This window comes from Charadrius vociferus, unplaced genomic scaffold, assembly GCF_000708025.1.
Source record: "Charadrius vociferus isolate BGI_N301 unplaced genomic scaffold, ASM70802v2 scaffold183, whole genome shotgun sequence".
NCBI lineage: Eukaryota > Metazoa > Chordata > Aves > Charadriiformes > Charadriidae > Charadrius > Charadrius vociferus.
This window is the reverse complement of record NW_009648250.1, coordinates 3084218-3103965: the sequence shown is the minus strand read 5'-3', so window position 1 is coordinate 3103965 and position 19748 is coordinate 3084218. Positions and strand designations below refer to the sequence as shown.

Below are 19748 nucleotides of genomic sequence, written 5' to 3'. Positions count from 1 at the left end.
GAACAGTAATGTTCACATGTTAAGAGTCCCTCAAAACAGGACAGAAGGAAGGCTCTTCAGGAAAGAAGAGGTTTGTTACAAGAAAGGATCAGCTGTCCCTACACCACTCCTCATCGATGCTTGTCTAACCTGTTTCCAGGAACCTTCAGGGATGGAAACTGTACAACTTCCCTCAGCATCTGATGCTGGCCTATTTATTTCTTTTTCTTGTTTTGTTTGTTTGTTTGTTTTCAGTTCTCTTTTGTGTATTTAAAGATTTCTACTGGTCTTCTCATTTCTAGATTAAACAATTCCCATCCTTTCAAACTGTCCTTAATAGATTGTTCTTTAGATCTGATATTCTCCTTCCCCGGCCTCTCTGTTCTGTCTGCATCTTTTCTGAAACATGAGACTAGCACCATACTCCAGCTGAGGCTTTGTTGATGCTGAATACATCTGTGTGGTTCATTTTCCAATTTGTATTCTTCTTGCTACACCTAGTATGGTGATTGTCTTATTTTTTTGCACCAGCATGACATAGGTGACTGATTGATAATGAGCTTTTGTTCCTCTGCATTCCACTCTGGAGATGATGCTAACTGGAACTTGGAAGCTCCATGGGAAGCTCCATGGGGGAACTGGTTCACCACAGACAGAACTTTTGATAAGCAGCTCTGTAGCCTAAGGAAGTTTCTTACGTACAAGCATCAGTGTGGGAAATCAGACCCAAATTAACCACTAGTTCCACAGATTTTCTTAATTCATAAGCCTTAAAAGAAAGCCAATAGACAGGTTTGTAACAGCCTTCATGAGTGTTGTCAGTGACCGAACAGAGGAAACAAACTATGCTGATCTCTCTTGACAGTTGTCTATCAGCAAAAACTAGTTATTTAATTTCTCTGTCTTGCCATTCCACTGGTTGTAACAATAGAGAATAGTGTTATTGACAGTAAGACATTTTTACCACTGTAACTATATTGTAGCTTCTTCGTGCAATACAGCTACTTCCAGTGGCCACTACACTATCAGATCGAACACACAGGCTTAAAAATAGTGGTGTGAAAAAAAATGGTGGGGAAACTTGTAGTGTATCTTAACTAAGTAATTAAAATATCTTAATCTCTGTGTTTGGATTTAACACTTCACAAACATTGAATCAACTGCATTAAATAAACATATGCTGAAAGACTGTCCCTTTGAACTTCTGGGAGGACAACAGACTGTTCAGGGTCTGTATGCATAAACTGGAGCTACTGTTCACGCTTTTCCTTTTTTTGTTTTGTACGTATCATATTCAGGCTTATGTTTCCCAGACGAATTCAAAAGTCTGTCCTTTTTAAAAAAACCTAAACTGTTCTAGTCATAACTGGTCAGTCTGTGAAGCACATGATGAAGTGAGATCCAACCAAACCCCCAAAATATTTCATCACAATTTTTATCTCGTTGTATATCAGAATTTAGTAATGCAATCTTTTTCTGAATTATGTGAAATTTAGTATTTTTACTTTATAGAATCATAGAATTGCTGAGGTTGGAAGGGACCTTTAAGATCATCAAGTCCAACCATTAACCTACCCTGACAAAACCACTTCTAAACCATATCCCCAAGTACCACATCTACCCTTTTTTTAAACACCCGCAGGGATGGCGAATCCACCACCTCCCTGGTCAGCCTATTCCAATGTTTAATAACCCTTTCAGTGAAAAATTTTTTCCTAATATCTAATCTAAACCTCATCTGACATAACTTGGACCTTTGTCCTATCACTTGTCACCAGGGAGAAGAGGTCAGCCCCCACCTCTCTACAACCTCCTTTCAGGTAGTTGTAGAGAGTGATAAGGTCTCCCCTCAGCCTCCTCTTCTCCAGGCTAAACAACCCTAGTTCTCTCAGTTGTTCCTCATAAGCCTTGTCCTGCAGACCCCTCAACAGCTTTGTAGCCCTTCTCTGGACACACTCCAACACCTCAGTGTCCTTCTTGTAGTGAGGGGCCCAAAATTGAACACAGTACTCTAGTACAGGGGGATGATCACTTCCCTAGTACTGCTCACCACACTATTCCTGATACAAGGCAGGATGCTGTTTGCCTTCTTGGCCACCTGGGCACACTGCTGGCTGATGTTCAGCCAGCTGTTTACCAACACCCCCAGGTCCTTTTCCACTGGGCAGCTTTCCAGCCACTCTGCCCCAGGCCTGTAGCACTGCATGGGGTTGTTGTGACCCAAGTGCAGGACCCGGCACTTGGCCTTGTTGAACCTCATACCATTGGCCTCAGCCCATTGATCCAGCCTGTCCAGATCCTTCTGTAGAGCCTTCCTACCCTCAAGCAGATCAACACTCCCACCCAACTTGGTGTCTGCAAACTTACTGAGAGCACACTTGATCTCCTTGTCCAGGTCATTCATAAAGATATTAAACAGAACTGGTCCCAATACTGAGCCCTGGGGAACACTGCTTTGACCAGCCACCAACTGTATTTAACTCCTTTCACCACAACTCTTTGAGCACAGTCACCCAGCCAGTTTTTTACCCAGCGAAGGGTACACCCATTAAAGCCATGAGCAGCCGGTTTCTCCAGGAGAACGCTGTGGGAAATGGTGCCAAAGGTTTTACTGAAGTCTAGGTAAACAACATCCACAGCCTTTCCCTCATCCACTAAGTGTGTCACCTTGTCATAAAAGGAGATGAGGTGAGTCAAGTGGGACCTGCCTTTCATGAACCCATGCTGACTGGGCCCAATCACCTGGTTGTCCTGTACATGTCGTGTGCTGGTACTCAAGATGATCTGCTCCATAACCTTCCCCAGCACTGAGGTAAAACTGACAGGCCTGTAGCTCCCCAGATCCTCCTTCCAACCCTTCTTGTAGATGGGCATCACATCTGCTAATCTCCAGCCAACTGGGACCTCCCCAGTTAGCCAGGACTGCTGATAAATGATGGAAAGTGGCTTGGTGACCACATCCGCCAGCTCCCTCAGTACCCTTGGGTGGATCCCATACAGCTCCATAGACGTGTGCGTCTAAGTGGTAGAGCACATAACTAACCATTTCCCCTTAGATTATGGGGGCTTCATTCTGCTTCTCATCCCTGTATTCCCAGGGGACTGGGGACCCAGAGAACAACCAGTCTTACTACTAAAGACTGAGGCAAAGAAAGCATTAAGTACCTCAGCCTCTTCCTCAGCCTTTGTCACTATATTTCATCCCGCATCCAATAAAGGATGGTGACTGTTCTTAGCCCACCTTTTGGTGTGAATGTATTTATAGAAACATATTTTTTTTTGTCTTTTACTGCAGTAGACAAATTGAGTTCTAGTTGGGCTTTGGCCCTTCTAATTTTCTCCCTGCATAACCTCATATCATCTTTGTAGTCATCTTGAGTTGCCTGCCCCTTCTTTCAAAGGTCATTAACTCTTTTTTTTCCGGAGTTCCAGACAAAGCTCTCTGTTCAACCAAGCCGGTCATCTTTTCCACCAGCTCATCTTTCAGCATATATTGTCTAGTTGTATTTAACTGCTGAAAATCATAAGAACACAGATACAGTGTACTCAGGCACAGGCTTACTGCGTGAACTGAGAGACCTCAAGTCCTTTCTTTTAGCACTGTCCAGTGGGAAAGGGATCCTGCATCCTGTGGAAGCGAAGATTCGGGATGGTATCATCTGACTCATTTTACTGTGACAGGAATACTTACACATGGGTGGGGAATAGAAAACAGAAAAGAGAAAGGTATATGCAGCAACTCGTACCCAAAGTGCCTTCCACGCACAGTGAGCTTTTGTGCCAACAGCTCAGTGTTGGCATCAGCACACACTGGCATCGCTCCAGGCCACCTCCTCATTTCTTCACTTCAGGCTGGGTTTTTCCTTGTAAGTGAGCTGAATGTATATTTTGATAGCACCTAGAAAACCCCAGCAAAAACAGTGCACCTACTGAGTAAGCCACTATGCAATCCTTGCCCTGAAGAGCTGATAATTATCATCCAGGAGGCTTTATTATGAGGATTATAGTTACTGCTTTTTTCTTAAAGTTTTAATGCTGAACTTAAGAGAATCCAGCTTTTGGTTAAAACAAAAAAAAAATCCTGGCTTTCCCAGAAGAAATAAAAATCCTTTAAAAACGGAACTTGTGTATCTTCTAATGGCTGAAGCTACCGACAATAAAAGAAAAGCTGATGCATATTACTTGCAAAGTAATATGAACCTGGGTGGGGACTGTCAACACCTTCTTTTTAATTCTTGACTACAGACACACTGTTACGACTGTCTAGTTTTCAACAGATGTGATTTTTTTCCAATTACCTGGTTTGTGGTAGTGTTTTGTGAACTAAAGTGAGAAGCTTAAAAAAGGGGAAAATACATACTAGTTAAAAAGCCATAAATTATCAAGCTCAAATGAACAGCAAGCATGATCTTACAGCTCCACAACCAAGCACTCTAAGAAAGGCTGGTCCTGCGTGGGGATGTCATGTTTGCCATTATGTTACAAAGTCAGTGATGAAATAGGGGAATTCATTGCTCTTGGGGATGAACCTGAAAATTTTATGACGTTTTAGTGCATCTTAATTGTTTACTTCATTGTTGGAGACACTGGGAATGTGGAAAGCAATGCAGAGATCATTTGTGGTTTTATTTCATGTTTTTTAACATTTTGTGCTGTTAGGTCACATCCTTCAGGTCACTGTTGAAAAATAGGATGTGAGATGCTAGAGAGCCAATGAACACCTAAGTACTTTAAGCAAAGTGAAAAAATTTCACTAGAAGAAAATGAAAATGTCCAAGCACTACCGTATCTTTCAACTTGGGAGGTAGGAGCTCTGTCTTAGGATAAGGAGACATGTGAGCTGAAATCCCCTTTACACATTGACCCTAGATCTTCACCATCCTTAAGGTAACGGGTAAAAAAAAAATGCTGATCCTCTTCCTTCTCTTTCTCTGTAGATTTTCTTTTGGGGAGAAAAAGGTTGAGAGCAAGGAAGAACTTTGTTTTGCCACATCCAGTGGGAAAGCAGAAACAGGATTTTCTGGATTAGACACCTGATGTCTCTTAGGCATGGGGCAGGCTGCACCCTTCCCTCAGCAGTTTCCACTTGAGCCCTTAGGCACCAAGGGCCTTAGCTCAGTGCCTGCAGGAATCGAACTCCAAGGCACGGATATTTTTCCTTCTGTTTTTGGGGGCAGTCGAGGTGTTTACTCTGGTGTCAGGCTCTTACAGAGCAGAGGCAGCAGGACATGTTGTCCCCCAGCTCCACTCATACAAATCGTCTTTAACTTTCTTCCACAAGAGGAAACAGATAACTCACAATAAGGCCAAAGGAAGCTGGGGGAGTCCCCAGCAGGGACAGCCTGCGCCTGCAGTTCACCCAGAGGTTACCAGCATTTATGTCCAAGCTCGCTGGGGCTGCCTCCTGCTGCTCTGTGCAGCATGGGAGGCTGTCAGGAGCAAAGCTAAACTCTTTGCAGGGAGTCGGAAGGCAGATACCATGAGTTTTAGCTCTTTGGAACATGTCTTCACCCTAAACAACCAAATTACTTTTCATAAATCCTTCAAATCTTCATACAATACTTTATTGTAGTCTATGACCTGTATTTAGTATTTAATTACATATTTTAAATGTAATTTCTCTAGAGTAGAGATAATTTATTCATATTTCAATTATTTTCGTGTCTAGGCCATGATATAAAAAAAAAGAGAATGCTATAAAAAAAAAGAGAAAAAGAAAGGCAATACAGCAATGACTCCATCCTAGAAAAACCAGACCAACCAGCTTTTCTGCCAAAGCATAAACAAACCTAAACACAGTGGGGAGAACAAAATCCAGCATTTTCTTTGTGTCAAATCCCTTGTACCACAGTAGAGAAAAACAGGTAGAAAAGCATCACACTTTATTTTGCAGAAAATGCACAGCAATAAGGCATGTGTTGAAGCTGTCAACATCAAGTGATATGTTGAATTAAATATGGGGAATTAACCTTTGCAACCCTAGGAATCTAGCTTTCACTGATCAAACATTTGTGGAACATTTAGACTTTCTTAATTCTCACACCCACACTCCTAGTTAATTTGCCATCAAACTCAGCAATGATAGTTAAAACACTGAGTACCTCTAACAACCACGCAGAATTTTTATGCAATTAAAATGCAAGTACTGCTGCTCTTGCACTTTAGCCCTTTTATACTGTTTTGCAAAAAGACTTGACTGCTAAAAGACTATACAGAGGTAAAATTACATTGTTTAACTGTAAAATTATTAATCATAGTGTAAAAGGATTTACTTGGGTTTAGCAAAGGAAACTGGAAGGTGTGAGTTCATGACCAAGCCTGTGGGAGCTTCCCCCAGCTGTAAGGGAATCTGGCGGGATGTCTCCAGCCTCACCCTGCTGGAGCAACACTTGGTTGGGAGGGACAGAGAGAAAGGGAGAAACAGCTCCTCACTCAGCAAGAGGCAGAATCGTGATCTTAATTAGTTCCCTTAAGCGCAGCAGAAAGAGGGTCCCAGGAGGAGCTGTACCTGTGGAAGCCAAGTCTGGGCTTACAGCGGACACCAAGCCAGGACCCCGTCAGGAGCAGGGACCTGAAGCCTACATAAGAGGCCCTGGCTGCTGCCAAATACCCCACCAACAGGGAACTAGGAACAACTAGTCAGCACAAAATAAGGATTATCCTTCACAAGAAGCAGGTGAAGGACTGGGTCTTACTGAGCATTGTTATGCCAGTTAGAACAAGACGTAACGGGAACAAATGACAATAGAAAGTTCCATCTAAACATGAGGAGGGACTTCTTTACTTTGAGGGTGGCAGAGCACTGAAACAGGCTGCCCAGAGAGGTTGTGGAGTCTCCCACTCTGGAGACATTCAAAACCCACCTGGACGCCATCCTGTGCAACCTGCTGTGGGTGAACCTGCTCTGGCAGGAGGGTTGGACTACATGATCTCCAGAGGTCCCTTCCAACCCTGACCATTCTGTGATTCTGTGGCCTGGGGTGAAGCATCTCACTGCATGGAGCAGCCACCTGGCCACCAAAGGGTTGAAAATTGCCTGGGACTGGTGCAATCCCATATAACTGGAATAAGCACAACTGTCAGAAGGAAATATTTCACCCCTCCTGAAAGAATTAACTGCTTGTTCCTCACATTAGGGGCTGATTAACAATCAAAATCCTGCTTCCACCTTGTGCATCCCCCAAAGACACTGAATGGTTTTAGCCAGAAAGAGGGGAAAAGGTTTTGTGATTCTGTGCCTTGCAGCAATAGCCCCACATTTGCAGTGGGCTCCTGTACTGCCGTGCTCTGCTCAGGAGATCAGGGTAGGGCTGTTGGGGTACAGTATTGTGTGGAATCACTTTCCCCTGCCACTCTCAAGGGAAGCCCAGGCAAGAGCAGGGACAGTGTGGCATTCACAGGTGGCAGCAAAATTCCTATATGGCCCTGCAGCAAGACAGAGGGAAGCACCTTTTTCTGTCCTTGCCATCCTCTCACCGTCTTTCACTTTAACCTTGTTAATGGTGAAAGTGGCTGCTGTGTGTGAGCAGCAAATAAGTTGCAAATCCTAACAGCTCTCTTCACTTCATTTCTAAATCTGCATTGACTAAGTATACTCATAGTCAGCATCTAGACCACACAAGACTGTTACATATCTGGATTTTAAAGGTTTGACAAATTTCAGCTAAGTAGAACAAAAAAATATTTTTCTAAATGTGAATAATAATTATGGCTATGTTGTTCATTAAATTTAAAAAGCTAAACAATCTAATTGCAAATTACATAATTCCATCACAAATAGTTATTTTACAAAAGTAGAACTCCCCCCTCAAAATGTAATGATGGAATAATAAAATTATTTTTGGCCGTAACACTAACTTTTCTTGATAGTGTGGTAGTCCCCAGTTTTGGGCCAAATAACAGCATTGGACCTGATGAAGTGTTTGTGGTTTTCCCCTGATCGTGCAGACAGTGGGAGGTGGGCTGAGATGCTGGGAGGGGACGAGGCTGGATCCTGCCACACTAAATAAACACTGCGAGAACAGACAGGATGGCTGTGTGGAAAGCATGTGACTCAGCACAGCTGCATGGATCTCCACCTCACATCCTTTCTTAGCATGGGGAGTTTCCAAATAATTTTCTGGAGTCCTGGCCAACCAGCACACTTTTTCCATTAAACTCACTTTTTTGTGGACACTGGGCTCTGCTTCTAGACAGACCACAATCCCACTGATAAAATAACTGCAGAAATGGTTCCAATCTCTGTGCATTTTAACAAATAATCCCTAAGTAGGACATAAGCAGTCCCCTTTCACCTCAATGATAATGCTGGCATGAATTCCCAAAAAAGCAACTTGCAAACCACTTGAACTATGGTTAACCAGCATTTATTAGACCTAGAGAGAGAGGTGACATTGAAACTATGAAAAGACCATATATGCTCAAAACCAAATAGACACATCTCTTCCATGTTAGAGCTGGGAGATGCCCAGTTTCGCAGAGAAATCTTTTCTCCTTCAGCTTTTCCAACTCCCCTGTCCCCAAGCCTACAACCAACAGTATCTGATCTCAAACTACTGGTAAGGTATGCCACAAAGTAGCGTGGACAGACATGCCCTTTCCTTCCTCAGGTAACTTACAATACCGGTTAAGAAGTGCCAGCACCTTCCTCAAATTGTGACCTTTACTGCAGTCCACTGTTGCAGGATTCGGCTGTGTTCACCTGGCTGAGCGCGCAGGTCCTGCCGACACATGACACAGCTGTCCTCCCTGGAGAGCACAAAGCTGCTCTGGGATTCCTCTCTATCAGCAAACTGCGTCTCTGCCAGGCACACAGGAGGAAACACAGAAAAGCACTGGAGGATATCAGAGTGGAACCTAAATGACATCCGTAATGCCACATGGCCATATTAGCAACTAATGAACTGGATCACTCAAGTTTAACCTACATATCAGAAGAGCCTGAGAACTAGGGGAAATGACCACACTATTCAAAGGAAGGCTTACTGGCCACAACCGTGACCATAAGCAAATGCAAAGAAAAGAAAAAAAGGATGATAAACATAAATGGTATTTCCCCAATTACTCTCTCTCTCTTTTACACTACATTCTGCTCATGGAAATTCCCAAGCCAGTTATGGTTTGTCTCTTTAGTAACCCTCAATGGATGTCTCTTCCAAGTGTTGCCCAGCCTTCCCGGGATCTCATGGAAATCTCTTGTATCGCCAGCAACCTTTGGCAAGGAGTTCCACAGGTCTCCTACATGCTGGGTGTCCTTTGTGCAATGTTTTTTGTGTTTTAACATGGCTCCTGGTATTTGAGTGGACAGCCCCAGCCCCTAGTTGTGTAGCAGAGGGTGTGAACAGACAGACTGAAGTGTCCTTGGTTGCTTGACCAGGTCTTATAGAGAGGTTATTCAATACTTTCTATCATGTGTCATAACTATTGTTGGACTCTATCAGAGCCTAAATTGTTAATGTGACTGGATTGCCATATTGTCTGTTATTCACAGCTGTAGAAGTTAACTTAAATCCCATTCAATCTAATTTTTAAGAGGTATTTGTGTGTCTGTTGCTTAACTGTTTTCACTTTTAATTTATCGGCATAAAACTGCAATAGGCAAGATACTAGTCTACTGCAATACTATACTACTGCAAAACCAGGCAATGCCAAATCCTTCTACTTGCCATACTGCCTTTTGAATTCTAATGCCATGTACTATTTAAATGTCATAAGCCAGGACTGCTGCCACATGAACTGCCTGACACGCTCAGTGCCCTTGGACTTTAGTCTCTGAAACATTCCCTTTTACCTTGACACAGGCATACCACCAACTAGGCTCGGGAACTGATACTGTTAAAATTGTGCCTTTTTATGGATGAGTATCCCATGATCCTGGTGTGGTTGTACGAACCTACGGACCAGCACACAGGGTGGAGTGGGATAGTGCAGGTCCATGCACACGGCAAGAAAAAAAAAAGCTGTGCCCTTAGAAGTAATTATCTTTTCCACCTCGTACTCCTACCAGATGGATGTTGTAATATTTCACTATCATGATGACTAGAAAAGTTATAATTTTTCATATTTGATTGAGATCACTGATCAGTTAAGAACATACGGATGTAGCACAGACGAGACTCCAGAACACATTACAGATACCAGCGGATCAGTTAAACAGTCAAATGCTCAAAATGGAATTAATGGTCAGAAGTTAATAAATGCATGATTCTGTTAAAGTTTCCACAGTTAATTAGGAAATGTGGTGAAAATGCCATATTGTGTACATGCAACTCAGAGAGCAATTTAGACTAGCAGCATATCATAAACTTCCACTGAGCGCAGAATGAAAAAGAGGAGATGGATTGATATTGCACAAGCCTTAGATTAAGTTAACTTTCCATTTAGGAAAATGATACTATGATTCAAAAAATCATATCTTCTTATCTATTAAAGCAGTTACCACTTTTATTGTTTATTACAAGTATCAATTGTCAATGAAGAGTAAGAGACAGGTCCTAAAAATAAAAATTTGATTAAGCAATCACAAAATCACAACGACAAATACTATATAGAGTAAGAAAGTTTTCAGATCTAGAAATTTTGTACTCAAGTCTTCCTTTACTTTACAAGGCTGGAATTGTTCATATAATTTTTACATCAGTCGACACTTTTCTGAATGAGTGTCACATGTCTACCTGTTCAACTGAGCTAAAAGCTTGGCATAGAAACCTTCTGTAAAGCTCTCAGAATTAATTTCCAACTTGTTTTTTGCAAATATAAATTGGAATCGAAAAAGACTCTGATTAGACAGCTACCAGCATTAGCAAGTGCTTAATGGTGCAGACAGGAACTCATTGTTGCCATTAATAACTTCTTGGATGCTAACTCTTGGCATCCATTCACAACTAAGAATGGCATTACTGTTTGGGCAAATCCTACGTCCCTTGGAAGCCATCAACAATCCTCCATCCCTACAGCCGTCCCAGGCCTTATCTACACCAAGATGTTTACCTAATGTCAATAAAACTGAGGTAATCGAAACCAACATGTTCTGAAACTGACATGGGCAGAACACATTGGCCAAACCACAGCTCAAATTCTATTGCCTGTTCACTTCAGCAGCCCCGCATGCATGAAAGCACCACCTGCCTTTTATTGACCTATTTTATAGGTTAGAACAAGCCTACAGCTTTAACTTGGTGTACTTTTCATAAGACTGCTCTAAGGAAGACTATTCTTCCTTTCACACAACTCTTCCTCCCACATCTCCACATACACTTTTCTCCTCTGTAGATTTGCCATGGATTTACTTAAACATTGTACAGCAGGTTGTAATTCTGGCAAGACCTCAACAGATGAAGGGATCTTGAGGGGGAAGTCCAGGTCACCAGTCATAAATCATTGGTTTTTTCCTTGATTTGTGGATTCCTTTTCCATCTAGGCATCCCCTAGAGGTGAGCTAGAAGATGCAGGAAAAAAATCCTTTTTTGAGAGTTTTCTGGGAACTATGGCATGAGGAGTAGTAACTGTGTGGCAGCAGAACAACGCTAGAAAAATACGCATGCTTCCACTAAACTGGGAAATGCATAAGGGGTGGTGAAACCAGATGCATGAGGCGGACAATCCCATTCTGCAGGCTGGCAGAAGCAGGAGAAATAATGCAAATGAAGAAAGGCAGCAGGAAGCCAATAGTCAGGCTAGTAACTGCATTACTATATCTGTAGGTTATTTGTACTGTGGGTTATTCTTACTACAGATGGCTAATAATCTGAGACACATGCCCACAAGGCAGAGAAGAAATCAGTTCAAAAACATCATGATAAAACCAGGAAACTGCGTCATACTCCACTTTGCTTGTATAGTGTTCTCACAACCTGGAGCAGCTCAACACAGGCAAAAGAACCAATTCTAAGAGATTGTTTTGGAATTGCATTGCTTAACTGAAGAATTATTTATGCATTTAATCTTACTGCCCAGAAAGAGAGGGGAGTGTTTATAGTATCCTTTAAGTGCCCTAATAACCACTTCATTTTTTGACATATCTGTGTTTTAAATGCAAGAGGAGTAAAATAAACAAACACTAAATTTTTTTTTTTCAATAGTTAAAAAACCTTCCACAATATACTGCCTATCCCTCTGGAGAAAAACACAAGTCACACATGCCTACGATCACATCTGGTTTGTACACAAGGTTAATTTCTTATCTTAATTTCTATTTCTTTCTTTTTCTTGTCAGAGAACTACTGAAATGTGTCGCAGCAGTTACCACACATGGCCCCCTACCCAGACTTTGGGTTGTGTCTCCCCACTGTCCAAAATCTGGCTGTGATTTAGTGAGCTCCCAAGCCTCTGAGACCGTGTCTTGATGCTGTTCTCTGAAGGCGACCAGGTGTGCGGTTTAATGTCACTCTCTTCATGCTCTTTATCTCAGACTCACAAAGTACGGTTCTCCCCAGCATCCACCAAACTTTGTGGTTAGTGATTGGCATTTTTCCACACCTGTTGTCTAGCTCTTCAAAACGGGCACAAATCCCATGGGGTTTCCCAGAGGTCTACTGCTACCCTGAAACCTAGCTGGTGTTCTCCCTCAGTGCCCCACCTGAATGCTTCTTCTTCTGGGCTCCTGGTCCTTCATTTGGTTGGAAAAATGCTGTCATCTGGGTCGTGGGGAAGCAAAAATGCAGAGGGGCTTGAACAAGCTCCTCTCCCCAGAGGCAAAGCCATGATGGGTCTCAGCAGGAGACCTTGCTGTTGCCTGAGTCATGATTGCCAGTAATGATGAGCATGACCTAAGGATCAGAACTCTTCCTAGCTAGAATCAGATAAGACAGGGCTTAGATAGCATTTCAGTAGCATCTGGTTTTGAACAGAGGTACATGAGTGTAAACCACTAATACTGACTCACAACATAGAACACCATGTCAAATCTTATTGTATTCACATCCCAAACACAAGTAAGACCACTAAGGCCAGTGTAATAAAGGACTGGCTTTTTATTCTGCTACGAACATTGTTGTAGAGTCACCAACAGCTGGGCTGGAAGAGTTACTCAAGGGATCACCTCCTTCTCCTGCCAGGAGGGACATACCTACATCTTTTCTGTTTGTCTAAACTGCTTTAAAACTGCCAGTGATGGAGGTCCTACAGATTCCCTAGAAAGTGAGAGCTCAATAAAACTAGTGCCAATTGACAGAACTTTTTCCTAATACCTAACTTTGCTAACATTTCAGCCTACTCAGTGAACATGGAAAATATGCTGCAGCCATGGACATACTTGAAGTATGTCATCATGTCTCTCCACAATCTTCTTTAGACCAAACAAAATTAATTGCTCCAAACATTCTCCACATTGTTCCAATTGTTTACATATTCTCTGGATTTTATCCAGTTTTCTTTAAGGAAGACATGACTGAGTTAAAAACATCCTCCAACAAATTATTTACTGGTGCTGAATGGAGGACTTCATCACATACATTACAGACAACAACCCTTTTTGCTGCAAGACAAAACTGTTGACTCCCACTGCATCTGTGATTCACTGTAATGATTCAGGTTACCTGAAAAGGAATTGTTATTTTATACACTCCACCCTATATTCCTTCCAGTGTAGATGTACAAACACTAAACAAGAATTGTAACAGACCCATACTGAAAACAATTTTCAACTCCATTCAAAACAGTTTTACAAAACAGTACATACAAATAGTAGCTCAACTGAAATGGAAGGAAAAAAAAAGGAAAAGAAATCCCTCCTCAGTTTGGTCATTGTATCCCAATATTCATCTAATTAATGTCCAGAAGGAAAACTTGTTTGCCTCTTCTCACTACCTTGAATTAAAATTTCACTATACTCATCCAACATTGCAACATTTTCCTGGTGTCAGAAAGGTTTTGTTGTAAAATTTAAGTTAAATAATTCCTTGGAACTGTTGTGGTTTAATTATATGAATAAAAGGAATACACAGAGTAGAAATTACCTGAAAGATGTTAAGAGCTTTTAAGATGTTTCAGAATGCTTTCAACAATTTCAGTTTTCACTTTTAATGGTTATCTAATAAAGATATATTCCTAAAAGTAATAGTCCCACAGTGTCAATACAAACAAAGTTATCTCTGTGATAAGCCATTAACAAACTTCCTATGTGAGATGGACCAACAGGATTCTGAAAGAGAAAGATGTGGAAAATGTTTATCCAGTTCATTACAACGAATACTGTGATTAATTTTCCACCACAGCCTTCCCCACCATTTTCTACTGCAAATAGGTCCCATATCTAAGCATACAGCTTTTTAATAATCTTGTTTCCATTGTTGTAATGCTGACCTTATTTTAAACTCCATGTGTTGATGCAAGCTCCCATTTATCATTGTCTGCTTGCAGGTGGTTTGCTGTGTAGACTAGCTGGATATTACAAAGGACACAGTAACACCCACTCTAACAAACATGCCAACACATAACAATGGTTCATTTTGTTGAGCGATTACATATTTCTATCCTAGCTTAATAATGATCCATTGTTTCATTTCCTCAGCACAGGTAACAGAATAGTGCTACATACATCAGACAGATACAAGCTCAGCCAAAACTAGTGGTTGCACTGATGGATCACAAGCAATCTGCACATCCCTTTCTCTGCATTCCTATCTATGCAGAAAGACCACTTTCCCAGTTTACAACAGTAGCAGGATAAGAAGTCAGTACTAGTTAAATGGTGGTATCTTGAGTATATCTATACATGCAAGTGGGGGTTTAAGTACGAGATTATCTGTTTATTAAAAAGCACACTCCATGCAGTGCACCACGGAAAGACCGGATATAATGTCATAAGTAAACTCCTTTCAAAAGGCACACGCACAAGCACGCTGAATTAAGATTGCACAAGAAGCTCCAATTATAGTATTTCCTAATTTTCAATAGCTTGATTTTGGCACCTTAACATGTTATTTTTCATGTAGCTGTAGGCACACTTGAAGAAAGACATACCACAGGTTAAGCAACTGTCAACATAAGTACAGAAACAGTGCTTTCTGTTCTGCTTAGACCAAGCTGCTTTGTTAAATTTGCACGTCCTCTATTATCACAAGGTCATGGTGAACTGCAGTCACAGCTGTACCTCCATGTCAGTGTGAAGTCAGGTTTGGGCCATCTATGTTTCTACCCCCCAGGCACTGAGCATACCTAACATTTTGTTCTAGACCTTTTGCCACTTCCTCTTTGCCGTGCCTCCAGCCCAAGCCCTGGATCTCCTTGCTTTTGAGAAAAGCTAAAATACAAGAAGAGTCAAAGGCGAAACATCAGGAACAAACACAGGACAGTGCTGATGGGTCTGCAAAATCAGGATGACACCCAATAACCATTAAGGGACCACCTTAAACAACCCATACTACCTTCCCCCAACACAGTGACCTCAAAATGCCATGAAGTAGTATGCTACCCACACTGGCACCCCAAGTAGTAACAACACAATAGCACATCAGCAGAACATGCTCATAAAGCCCATATTTGCCATGGCCAGAATTTCCAAAACCTGCAAGAATCTTGGGGTAAATGGGGCAAGAGAGGGAATGGATGTGACTTCCTAAATACAAAACGAAATAAAATGGATCTTTGCTACCGAAGAAACAGAACACTACACAGCTGCTGCCCATAACCCCTCTTGTTTCCTAGGATACTTGCTGGGCACACACAGACCATGTGACATCATGTGACATCAGTGACAACCACTATGTAGTACCTAACAAGTCTGCCAGCAAGGCCAACAAGAAATGAGCAGGAAATACAGAGACCTGTTCAAAGGCTCAGGAAAACAAGCAAGAGAGACTGCTTAAGACAGCCCAGGGACTTTTATGAATAAGAAACATAGGGAGGAAGGATAGAGGGCTTCATTGTGTCAAAACGAGTTATCGAAAATGTTTATTATACTCAGAGACCCGGTCTTGCCCTGCAAAAGCAGAGCCTTGCAGTAACTTAGTACCAAGGTACCCTCTTATTTTCTAAGATGCCAGGTGGCTACCCTGAGGACAGGCTAAAGCACCAGAGATGATGCAACAGCTTCTTCTGAATCAAAAATTAAATTAGTTTTTAAAATGAAATTCTTCACATTGTTTCATTTGAACCAAACTTCACCATCCCTCCTTACTCCCTGCACTAACTGCATTGTTTGAAGGATATTTTAACTGCTTGTGCCATTCCTACAAGGCATGTTGATTATTAAAGTTAGGAGGTTTTTATTTCCTCTCCCTTCAAGGTCTTCTTACACCTTAAAAAAAAAAAAAACAACTTATATTTGTGTAAGACATATGGCACAAACAGCCATCCCTTACCTTCTCCCCCAACAAACATGGTGTGATTACAATAAGTCAGACACTAAAACCCCATTTGCCATCTGAACTCAGAAATTCCCAGGGAGACAAAAAGCACACAAAACAAGCTCTGCATATTGCAAATGCTCCCACACGTTTTCCTAGCACCAACTGCATGAGTACTGACAAGTGCCTTGCAATGAAACCACATCCACTTCACATTTAATAAAGGGGTACCAAGTATCTTTGACAGTCACACATCTTCATGGTTACATCACATGATTATGATGTGAAAAAAATGAATCAAGACCTAAGAGGTATACCCTGGAAGGTCCCCTTTGGAGCCCCTGCACTAAACTGTGTTAATACCACCACACCCACCAGCTACTCAAAGTGCAAGGGAGAGCACATTTTCAGTGATGCCCTTTGCCCAAAGGTGCACAAGATTTTCCTGATAATGTGCCCCAGACGAACATTGCTAAAGCAGGGAATTATGAGCTGATGCTCACTTATCTTTTTGTCAGTTTTGGCTATGCTTTGACAATCAATAACCAATGACGTGCAAGTTCAAAGTTCCCTTCAAGCCACTATATGAAGGCACAAATGATTCTTCCCAACTCCTTATAGTATAATATAGCAACACACAAACACACACGTATTTGTAGCAGAAAAAAAATGTACAGCAGAAAACCCAAGAAACTACCAATTTTTAACACAGTATTGAGATTTAATAAGCATCTATAGTCACATACTTATTCTTCCGGTGGCAGTTGTATGTCTGGCAGTCATATTTATTGCAATTCTTTTCCAATGATAAACAAGTGTGAACAAAAACCAAATTATTTTGTGTATATTTACAAATTGTTACATTTTCTTTCCCGATTGTTTGATAAATAGCACACTAGAACTGTAAATAGGTTTGACAAGTCAGTTGTCTTCAATAAAGGCAACTAAAAATTGTGTACATTGCTCTGTACAGAGGTCCCAGTATTTTGAACAGGGGCAAGACCATTCCTAATTGCTATTAAATATTTTTTAAGTCATAAGGCAGAACCCATATGTAAACTATAACTGTGGAATCTTCCTAACAAATACTGTCCTTGCTGAAGATGTTAGTTAGGAACACCAACTTCTTGATAAAAGTAAATAGAATAAAAACCGTGTTAGCAAGGCACAGATGGAGCACCAGGAACTAGTGCTTACAAGTGCCAACGATCATTGGTCTGTTAGAGCATCAGAGAGTGGTTTGTGTTGGAAGGGATTTTTAAAGATCGTCTGGTTCCAACCCCATTCCATGGGCAGGTACACCTTTCACAAGGTCAGGTTGCTCAAAGCCTCATCCAACTTGACCTTGAACACTTCCAGTGATGGGGCACCCACAAGTTCTCTGCGCAACCTGTTCCAGCGTCTCACCACCCTCATAGTAAAGAATTCTTTCCTTATCTAAATCTACCCTCATTTAATTTAAAAATGTTACCCCTTGTCCTGTCATTACAGGCCCTTGTAAAAAGTGTCTCCCCATCTCTCTCATAAGCCCCATTTAAGTACTGAAAGGCAGAAGTAAGGTCTCTCCTATAAGGCAGGTTAATAGAGTTCTCTGGTATTAAAGTTGCCTGACACTCCCTCTTACAACCTCCATTTTTAATTGCTTGGGAATCTAATGAATTGTCTATAAGATATCAGCTACGTGTTTCTGACATCCCTATGAAAACCTAGCCAAATTATAAACCTCTCTTAATGTGGTTTCCTTACACTCAAGAGAGGCTAAGTCCAGAGCCACATTTCTAGACGATGCATCTGCAGTGACACTTGCTTCTACACACAGCCACAGGACTTCTCCAGTTGCAGCTCTGACCTGTCGTGGGACAGCCTATAGCAGATTTTGTTTAGTGACAGCAATAAACCCTTTTGCCTTGCATTCTCAGTCCCTTCCACTGCTGCTGGATCCAAGCAAAAGAGGGAAGGAGCCATCTGCTTTGAACATAAAAGGGACAAGAAGACAGACTGGGTGAAATAAATCAAGAGAAAACAAACTGAACACCGGGACTGGGCGCTGGCAGGAGAGCACTGGCCACAGCAGAACCTGCTTTGAACGTAAAGGGGACAAGAAGACAGACTGGGTGAAATAAATCAAGAGAAAACAAACTGAACACCGGGACTGGGCGCTGGCAGGAGAGCACTGGCCACAGCAGAACCGGATGAGAGACGGACTGACCACTCCTTAGTACTAGGGATCTGAGAGGCAGAACAATGTAGAGACCGGTAGCCAGCACACACATACATGCCTGTTTGAAAGGGAGATTAGATAAAAAGCCAGATGAGAAAACTACAACTCAGTGGACAAAGTGATTAGGAGCAGGAGATTTAAGTACCCGTGAAGCAGTTTGTAATGGTAAAGTAAACAAAACAGCACTGCAAGTGAGACCAAAAGAGACAGGGAGGGAGTCTGGAGGGATGGGCTATGACTTTCCCGGTGCTTAGCCCGGAGGTCGAGACTAACATGAGAAATCTGTAAACAGTCTTAGCTGGGTGGATGACAAACAGGAACTGTGCTTTGAATATGGAGTAATATATTTTTGTTATAAAACAAAGACTCAAAAAAGAGAGGCCGTTGACATTGACTCAGGCACCCAAAACTTCCAAGTGCATTTACCTTCATCGCTATCTACTCCATTTTCTATCTGTAAAATGGGAACAAATCAAGCCTCCTCGACTCACAGCCTTATTTCATGACCATCACAGAAAGCCCAGAAAAAGAACAATTTTCTCTTCAGAACAACACAGAATATATTTGTAACATATTAATTCAAAAAAGGAGGAAAAAAACCCAACAATTTTATCACCAGCTGAACACTAAGCACTTTGCAGACTGACTGAAGCAGGGGGAGCGTTACCAATGGAACTGAAGAACTGGCCTACAGGTCTGAACCAGGGTTGAGCATGTAGTTTTAATTTTGGAATTTGGCAAGTTGTGTGCTTGATTTTACAAACCTAAAACCACTTCTTAAATTCATATTTGCGTGGATAAATGGAAAACACTTCTGGCACTGCGTTGGTGTTTAATCTTGTTCTTGAAATCCCTGTTTCCAAAACCAAAAGAAAGTTGGCGTACTTCAAGTTTAAGCGGGGCTGACAGGTGAAAACACCCCTTTCTTACTGGGGGTCACACCAGCACAGCACCACGACTGCATTTGGGCTACGCAGCCATTACATGTTTTCCTGCCTTCTGTGCCATATGACAACACAGCACAGGACAGGACAGCAGGACACCTGGCACACACAAAGCAGTACATTACGGCTCAGCAGGAGTAACGCTGTCCCACAAAAAGCCCCTCCAGCCCACTTGTTGCCTGCTCACCCCTGACCCCATCCCGCATGTCGCAGAACCGGCCTGCTCTGCTCCAGCAGCAGCTCGGCAAGAAACACGGCCGCCTCCGAATACAGCACACCTCGGCTTTACCCAGCTCCGACCTGGCCACCAGGCACCTG

At 42.0% G+C, this 19748-nt stretch overlaps 1 protein-coding gene across 1 annotated transcript in view; it reads left to right on the top strand.

Moving 5' to 3' along the window:
- The first annotated feature begins 19634 nt into the window (after positions 1 to 19634).
- The window catches only part of F2RL1 (coagulation factor II (thrombin) receptor-like 1), a 5745-nt gene continuing 5631 nt past the window's right edge, over positions 19635 to 19748 (top strand). Inside the window, exon 1 of the mRNA XM_009884299.1 lies at positions 19635 to 19674. Within this exon, the coding sequence (XP_009882601.1) occupies positions 19635 to 19674 (40 nt within the window). The remainder of the gene's footprint in view (positions 19675 to 19748) is intronic.